Source organism: Amblyomma maculatum, chromosome 7 (assembly GCF_055883805.1).
Source record: "Amblyomma maculatum isolate TAMU_Amacu chromosome 7, ASM5588380v1, whole genome shotgun sequence".
In the NCBI taxonomy this organism is placed as follows: Eukaryota; Metazoa; Arthropoda; class Arachnida; order Ixodida; family Ixodidae; genus Amblyomma; species Amblyomma maculatum.
This window is the reverse complement of record NC_139350.1, coordinates 105,252,872-105,261,853: the sequence shown is the minus strand read 5'-3', so window position 1 is coordinate 105,261,853 and position 8,982 is coordinate 105,252,872. Positions and strand designations below refer to the sequence as shown.

Sequence of the window (8,982 nt, the reverse complement as noted above, 5' to 3'; positions counted from 1 at the left end):
TGAACAGAGACAAAGCACCTGACAGCCCCTGACGCGCTATGCCGATGAGAGCACAGGCGCGCCTTTACAATACATAATTTCAGCTTGTCTTCTCTTGAATAAGCATAGACAGATTCAATCACAAATCTGTGGTGCTCGATAAACGCTAGGGATGAGTTTGGCTTGTCCTGCAGTCATATGCCCAAACATTTTACGAGAGGCGCTGCCGTTGCATCTTTCAGTCTCTTGTTCATCTGTAATTTTCTCGGACAATACTGCACGCATACAGAGGAAAAAAAAAAGAACGTAGTCTTTTATTCTCACCAGCCAGGAGCCAATTGATTAAAAAGAAAAACACCGTTCGGTGGGATTCATGGCTGATTCGCGAGGGCAAGAGAAGGCGTTCGCAAATTCGGGAAAGTTCTTGAACAGCTCGTTGCAGTCGATCGAGCCTGGTCGCTGCAAGGTGCGCGCTCGGCACATCATGCGGCACACGGTCAGGAAGAACACCGTTTTCTCGGTGTGCTTATCGCTAATCGGACGACGTCGCTCCAGCGATTCGGTGGCCTCGTCCTCAACGAAAGCCGCGTAGGCGATGTTTAGTGCTGCAAAATAGGTGGCGCGCGTGTCGTTCTTCTGTACGGTAAAACAGCGAGACGCCTTCTTGCCCTCGGTCGTTGAGTTAGTGAGCGTAGCGCTTGCGTTGGACACGATGGCGAGCGCCTCCGAGTCCAGGGCCTTCAGTGCCTCCGCCACGAACAGGAAGCCCAGACCTCCGTAGAACATCGCCGGCGTTCCGTGAGGATAGTACAAGGGATGCGCCAGCGCGCTGGCGCCGACTGCGATCTCGTTCAAAATTGCGTCGTAGGCGACGGGCGACGACGACAGCAGCCGGTGCAAGCCGGTGGTTTCGCGGCGGAAAACAAAGTCCGTGGTGCGCTGCAGGCAACGATGAGACTCGATCCAGTACTGCACGAATGAATCCTTATTTGTCGGGTAACAGCTGTACATCTTCTCGGATTCTTCTTCATTGAAGTACCTTCCCGGTGGCCAAGACTGTATCTGCATAGACTGGAACCTGGTCAGGGCAGAACGCTTGACCTCGTACTCCAGCTGTGAGGCGTTGATGGCCGACACGAGCCTCTCCATGAGCCCGCCAAGGGCGAAGTTGAGCCGGGTGGTATCGGCAGGCGTGATAGTCAGCTTGATATGCACAGCAGCGACCAGGGGCCTGTACACTTCCTCCACGTATAAAGTGCAGTATACGGGCACGTAGGCCGAAGAGTAAGCCTTGCCCCAGTGGACGATCTGCAGGGGTCTTCTCTCCAGCACCAAGAAGTAAAACTGGATAAACTGCCAGGATAGGTGGTAAACAAGCTGCTCGTCGCTGTACTTGTCGAAAAGCAGGCCAATAGCGTCGAGCAACGTGCCGTCGCCTACAACACGGTCGCCGAAGGAAAACAGTTCCCCTGTGGGAAGGTGCGTCGTTAGTTTCTCTAGCCAGTCCGACGCCGTGATCCGTCCTGTCAGGTTCAGTGTGCTGTCCGGAGAAACGACAGTGACCAACCGGCGTTTTTTCTTCCTAAAGTCAGTGAGAACAGTGATTATGTCCGTCTGTTCACTGGCGCTAGCTGTTATCTGTGACACAGGAGGAACTGACGTATTATTGTAGAGAGCTACGTAATGAGTCATCCAATAATCCACGTAGCTGCCCCGTTCCATCACATATCGGTGGTTCATGGCGAACAGCGACAAAGCGTCGGCGTCACCGGCCACGATATAAATCTTCCTGTGTTTTTTGTGTGATATTTTAACCCGGAATCTCAACCAAAAGGTCATCTGCCAGTTGAAGGCTAAGTTCACAAGCAGTCCCAGCGCATTTACGCCTGATTTCCCGGGCCACGTGAGGTTCAACTCTGTCATGAAGGTCGTGAAGTGGGTTGCATCGAGAAACGTGGCTGCTTCTCGGTCTTTCGCACAGGCTTCGTACATCTCTAAAGGTTTTTCGGCTATTTTGATCGGGTCTGCTCCACGACGTAGGAGGGGCAGAAAGTTATCCACCCAGTTGACAGCCACGTGTCGGAGCGCTGTAGCGCCCAGTTCAGCGTACGTCTGCGATGGTTTCCAGGCGGCGCAGATGTGGCTGTTCAAGTCCGCGCAAGGACTGAAGGTATTATTGATGTTGTAGTCGAGGAAGAGCGCGTGTAGCCGGCAATCGTCCGTGGAGCATACCAACTGCCTCGGCCGATTACGGGGCGCAGCAATGAAGAAGTAGAGGGCCGTCAACGTCACTACCGCGGCCAAGACTGCGCATGCAGCAAGGCAAGCGCACTGCACCGTGGACAATGCGGCGTCGTCTTGGTCCGTGCCCCCTTGCAATGCTCCCTTGTCCTGCGTGACGCATAAGAAAAAACAAATTTTTGGCTTTGAACGCCCCGGTTCTTCGGGTTTGTGACCACGAGACCTCTACTTTAAGACTCGTCGTAGGTGGTGTGTACCCTGCACACCAGTCGTTTCAAAATAGTCGGTCGTTAATTTTTAAAAATAAGCTTTTTGAGATACGAAGAAGGCTCCTGCAGCGCTATTGTATCAGTGCTAGAGGAGAAAAATGTGAACTTTTTTTTTTTGGTTTGGGGGTTTAACGTCACAAAGCGATTCAGGTTATGAGAGACGCCGTAGAGGAGGACTCCAGAAATGTTCGACCACCTGGAGTTCTTTAACGTGCGCTGACATCGCACAGCTGCACACGGGCGCCTTGCTTTTTGCCTCTACCGAAAAGCGGCCATCGAGGCATAGAATTCGATCCCGCATCCTTGGGCACAGTAGTGGAGCGCCCTAACAATTGCACCACTCCGGCGGGAAAAATGTTAACTAGTGCGATGGTTGCCTATAGTTTCTGATAATTACCCTTCAATGGATTAGTTAGGCGTCTAGTTGCAACCAGATGTTTGTAGCTGGCCATTATTTAGAACCAAAGCAGATTTTGTAATTCTGAAAACGCTATTACCCTTGCCACTGCGGGTCAACAAGCATTGGCTATCTCGCGCGAAAGGGCGAACACTTCCTAAAGACCCAAGCAGCTGCCCAGCGTGGTTAGTCAATGGCGCAAGTTTCAACTGAACTTCTTTATCCTGTGTGGGTTGGAACAACATGGATAATCACCAGGAGGCAGGACGGAGAAGTAACGGGGCATTGGCGCCAAATTTACTGATGGCAGGAGAGGCGGCAAGAGAAGCTTGCTTTGACAGATTTTTTTGGGAAGCGCGTGTCTTCTGGCGTGGTAAAGCAACATTTGTTGGGCCACAATTTCGAGGGTTCTCGCGGTTTATAAATTCTAAAAACGAATATGGCTATTAATAAGGGCTAGATACAAATCCCCCATTGGGTCTAGATACCTGCTTAAGCGATGGAAATGCGCAAGTAAAGACACGAACAAAAAGAGCACAAGGACAGGGCGCATTTCCATTGCTTAAGAATGTACGACCGACTCACCAAACAACGTGCACTCTTAAAAACTAGATGCCCAATTGAAGCAGTTTGAAAAGTCAAATTATAAGTAATTATTTGAACAGCTTATTACTAGTTAACATTATAACTAACTTTGAGGCAAGCTAAATATCCTTTATTAATTTCAGCTCTGCTATTCCTCCCTCGCCACATAGCGCTAAGCAGACAAGGACGCAGCGAGACATAAAGGACGGGCGCTAACTTACAACTGAACATTTGGAAGAAACCAGGAAATATAAAGACTTTCTTAACAATGAAGAGGAGGAGATATAAAGGCATTGGAATACGGGAAGCAATCAAACAGCATTATCGTGTAACAACAATCACAGGTTGACAGAAATTGCATTTCTTTGTCGGATTTATGTTTGCTAATCTGTGAATGTTGTTCGACGATAACGCTATTTAATTGCTTCCTGTATTCCAATGCCTTTGTATCTCCTCTTCTTCATTGTTAAGGAAGTGCTTATATTGCCTGCTTTCTTGCAATAAAAGTTCAGTTGTAAGTTAGCGCCCGTCCTTATGCCTCGCTGTGTGTTTAGCGCTATGTGGCAAGTGAAACGTCACCAACTCGCCCAAGCTTCCATTCTGGTATTCCTCAAATCGCTTCTTAATGCAGATTGAAGATGAGTTCAGTTTTTCATCTTCGTTCAAAACATTTGTCGATTCTGTTGCATTTCATGCACCAGCATTTCGCGGCGAGTTAGGCTGAAGAAGGCAACACTGACCGCGCCTAGCACGTGCCTCTTCTTGTACTGCCTACTGGCGTCCGTTGTTATATTGTGCAAATGCCGAATGCAACATTATGAATTTGGTATCGATGCTGGCTGTTGTGCGGGACATCGCAGCATCGAGCACGAGTTTCTTCGGGCAGTTGACATTCTCGAGCTAGAAAACATGCAACATCTCAATCAACTTTCTATATGCACGCTGCTTGCGTTGGCTGGGGAACAAGTACTTATACTGTTCCCATCCATATTTTGGGGTACTGTCATTGGGTTGGCAATACTAATATCGGCGCGCGCCTTTAGGAAACCGTGTGACGACGAAGGCTGGCTCAGCCTGATGGGCTCCCATGATCGGCTTCCCGAATAACCTAGGCGGTCGATCGCAAAGAATTTGTGCGAATGCGCATATTCATTCCCCTCAAACCCTTTTTGGCACCACGAAGGCGTGCTGACTGTTGCAACGAATAAAATTCAGTTCATAATTAAGTATGGTGGGTGGGCTAGCGGTATTGGGGTGCCATTTCTGGGCAGCGCCCGCACTACATGTGGAATTACGTGCGACCCTCTCCTAATTACAGTGTATACCTCGACAGTTCAACTGCCGCATCTAAGAGTTCGCGGTCCTGTTAAAGCTAATCCACAGTATTTAAATCGATTTTTCAAACAAAGTAAACTCTAATGAATGGGCTGTAGTAGAATTACACTGTTTGCCCGCAATTAAATGAATGACGCGACCAACAGTCTCCGCCGAGCTATAAACCTCATTCAGTGGCTGCGTTCCGCCGCTATGAACAACACTGAAGTTGATGCGCCTATAGTGAGAAATAGGCGCTCATCTGGTCACTATATCTCGATGAAAAGAATTTCGACATGGCAGGGTACAGAACAGTGCAGTACATCAAATCATGTCGATGCATTACAAATCAGATGCGCGTGGCCGATTTCGGTTTGCGACGATGGATGCGGTACCATTCGACTGCCAGCTTGAACTATTTCAATGTAGGCGATTAGCGCATTAGGACCAGGCCTTAGATGGCACAGAGCGCCTTTAAGATGCTTAAACCTTTCATCTGCTATACTTATTAAACAGCGTAGAAACAAATCCATGAGCTGCTACCGGAAACGCTTGCAGCAAGCACGCACGCCAATATTAATTCGCTTTTTGCTCGTGTTTAACGCAGATAAATGCGATTCTCGCTGCTTTGTATCTTTCACAACAAAACCAGGCGTGCATTAAGCGCTGCTGTGTGCATCTAGCAATGGGTAATTCTAAACCAGCGTGACGGAAGAATAAACACTCTACTTGTACGTGTTACCCGCCAGACAACACACGACCAAAACATAAAATGCACCAACCAGCACTAATAAGCCGAATAACACCAACTGCGCATTTCATATTAAATTTTTTTAGTCCCGCTCGGTCTCGCAGTAAGAGGAGTCACGTGATGCCCTGTGTGGTATCGCGAGCTGAAAGGCACGTTGACGCAGGCCCCACGTGCTGCAAATTCTGTCCGCTTTTGAAGCAATTCGCAGTGGTTTCGAATAGTAGGGTCTCTTACCAGGTTTCCAACTTTGTACGAATGCCTAAGCTTAACTCGCATTCAGTTTGCATTCGACGCTGGCACCCATATGACCGCTCTATAAATGCATGCAAACAAGTGCGCACAGCCGGAAGAAGCAGGTATCCGCTGTTACACCTGCCGTTCATCACATTTATTTTCCACTACGGGTGTATTGGGGGAGTCCAGTTGTACTCTCTTCAACGCTTTAATTTATATTTGCTGTCGGTTTAAATCACACCGTACAAGAGCGGTACGGACCATTGCTTATTTTTCATTGTACTCCCAGGGTAGCCCCAACTTGCAAAATGTTCGTGTCTTCGGCACGACGTACCCCCGAAAAAATATATGCTTTTAGCGCAACGAAAGTAAATGCAGGCGGGGGGAAAATTGGGGGACACTGAAGCGCCGTCTTTAAGGTTATGGAACGATAATGTTAACTGCTCCCTTTGAGGATCATCGTTCACGTACACTTTGGTGCCGTTTATGAGTAATTCTTTAATTTATCACACACATCCTAGTAAGTACACAGCTTTAAAGTACCACATCATTCTAAAAGAGCACCCCGTAGATATAAAACCTCGCTCAACCAAGCCGTAGGAACGTGCCTAAATCGAAATCCAAAAGTCCTGAATGGCTGGATTCTGATTTCACCCTCGCAACTCAAAGACGAAGCCCGAGTTGGCAGCGCTTGCCCACTCGGTCATGTAACGTGGTCTCGTGACGTCATGCAAGCCTGAGTACCACTCTGTGTATGGCCGTGTCACCTGCCACCTACCGCCAGCCGGAGTCATGCCTGCGATTTTTCGCTCACAACGCCGGTGCAGAAATGTCTGGGGAACGGCTAGTTGTCGAACTTGTCACATTTCCGGAGATAATATAATACCGCAACATCCCGGCAACCACAGCTCGGCAGCGCCTAATCACACGATTACGGCACCGCTATCCCGGGTCTATTTCTCTGACCCGACGGGTGGCTCAGTGGTTAGGGCGCTTGACTACATCGCCCAAGGATGCGGAATGGAATGCTGGCCTCGGCGGTTGCTTTTCGGTCGAGGCAAAAAGCAAGGCGCCCGCGGGCTGTGCGATGTCAGTGCACGTTAAGGAACCCCAAGTGGTCGAAATTTCCGGAGTCCTCCACTACGGCATCTCTCGTAGCCTGAGTTGCTTTGGGACGTTAAACCCCCTCAAAACTAACTCTTTCCCTGCGGCGTTACGTACGCTAGCCATGTCTGATATGGCGCACTCAAGAGCGCTCAAGTACCCGTTTTTCGCGACCTGGTTGTCCCCTCAGATCGTACACGCAGGTAACGCATTCTTATTAAGGATTTCCAGTGGATAGGTAGAGGGACTTATCCAGTGATAAGGTGTCGTGCGAGACAGTGCGCTAGGCTGTAGGTTGGTAAATGCACGATTTGTCAATGCGAGGATTGACCGCTCTGGGTGGGGTTGCAGTACAAAATAACGTCCCACTTACCGCCGGCTTAATGGTTCCTATGCTCGTCACTGAGTCAAGCCGGTGCCGAGGAAGTGCAGCTTGCTGCGGCGGCGTAGCCTTGATCCCTTTCGGCAAGAAGAATTTTCTCCTGAAAGCTGCCCGGCTGAGTCGCTCCCTCTTGGGTGGGTGATCGAGGATCATTAACGTATTGTAGAGGTTCTGAAGCTGGTCACGCGTGGGTGTTAACGCTCCTCTGCGCTCCCGGGAGGGGGCCAGCTCCTCCTGGGACTCCGAGCTCGTTGTTGCCGCAGGAAGCGGCGGGGCCACTGGTGTCCTGTGTCCCATTGCATGCCGCATCCGATGGGAAGGCGAATAGTGGAAGGATCGCGTAGAGTTGAAAGCCGTGTGAAGCGTGTGCACCCGACGCTCGGGTGACTCGCGATTCCTCATGTTTATGACACGGCGCTGGCACGACGCAGCTAGCGCTCCTTTGTAATTTCTAAACTTGTCTTCTTGTTTCGGCGCAGGGCTGGTGCCAGATGGAGCCTGAGCAGGCACATCTGCGTCATCAACTTCTTGGTTCGGGGCCAGGCCGTCATGTACTTGTCTGTGCTTCTTATTATCATCGTCGTCTGGAATGATTTCCGGAGCGTGCTCGTGCAGTTTGGCGCGGAGTATGCAAGGTGCTCCGGGCGACGACGAAGAACCGGAGGACGCAATAGTCGTGCCTCGGTTGGGGCAGCCGTCGCTGTTGAGCTGAGTGGCACGTGGGGACTCATCGCGTAGCCACAGATTCGATATGTTTGGGAGCGGCAGTTCTGATGGGAAATCAAAATCTAGGGGAGGTGTTCGATCTCGCCTTTTCATTGTGTTCTGGGAGAGGCGACTTAACTGGTTCTCGGACGACTGGGACGGGTCCTGACGCACAGCCGCCGCTACCTCTGGTGACGGGTCTCGGCATGATTCTGCTTCTGGAGATGCCCGGATGCAGGCCCCGGCTGGTCTCGAGTGACGAGGGATGTCGCTGAGGGGCCGGGTTTCTGGAACGGCACTTGTGCTTTGCTGCTGCCCGGCGACGTCCTCTGGACGCACTGCCATCAGCTGCGCCCTAGTGCTGGACGCTCGGCCTCGGTCCTTGATGCGTCGCGGCTGGCCCGAAGCCTCCTGGGTCGAACCGCCGCCAGCGACTGGCGACGAGGCTTCCTGGTCCATGCCAAATCCGCAGTGGCTCTCGGCGCCCCCGCAGCAGCACGAAGAGCGTGCGTTCTTCTTTTTCTGTTTTGAATGCGCCTTGATCAATCCCCCCTCGTGAGTGTATGCCATGAGCCAAGGAAGAAGAACAGCAAAATGAGGCAAGCGGCACACGATGAAAATCCAGAGCATAAAGAGATTAACTTGGGCCTGAGAAAGCGCGCTTCAAGACCTTTTCGCTCAAACGAAAATGTCTTCGTTTGTAGCGAATACTAATTACTATTAAGACACGAGATGCACTATGGGCGCAGCACGAATGCTATATCCATCCTCTGCGTTACCTGCTCGTGTGTGTTGCAGGCAAATTATTCTCTATGCTAAGAAACATTATGAAAAGCGTACGCTGATCGCAGGCGTAAGTCATTTTCTTAATTTTATTACAGTGCTTTATTAGCTTACTGAAGTCTCCAAAGGATAATGATTTTACAAGGAAAATATAAAAGTAATCTCGTGGCAGTTGCGTAGATACTAGTCACCGAGGGTGTTATGTGCGCATAGACTACACGCCCTTAGTATCCCCGCC

The 8,982-nt window shown here is 50.3% G+C and overlaps 1 protein-coding gene across 1 annotated transcript; it reads right to left on the bottom strand.

Moving 5' to 3' along the window:
- Nucleotides 1–307: 307 nt before the first annotated feature.
- LOC146184250 (uncharacterized) lies at nt 308–8,420 on the bottom strand. The gene is made up of 2 exons (XM_084608519.1): nt 7,248–8,420; nt 308–2,370 (listed from the first exon to the last, which is right to left on the bottom strand). The coding sequence occupies exons 1-2, from the start codon at nt 8,418–8,420 to the stop codon at nt 322–324; spliced, it is 3,222 nt and encodes a 1,073-aa protein (XP_084464645.1). The 3' UTR covers nt 308–321.
- Nucleotides 8,421–8,982: the final 562 nt, after the last annotated feature.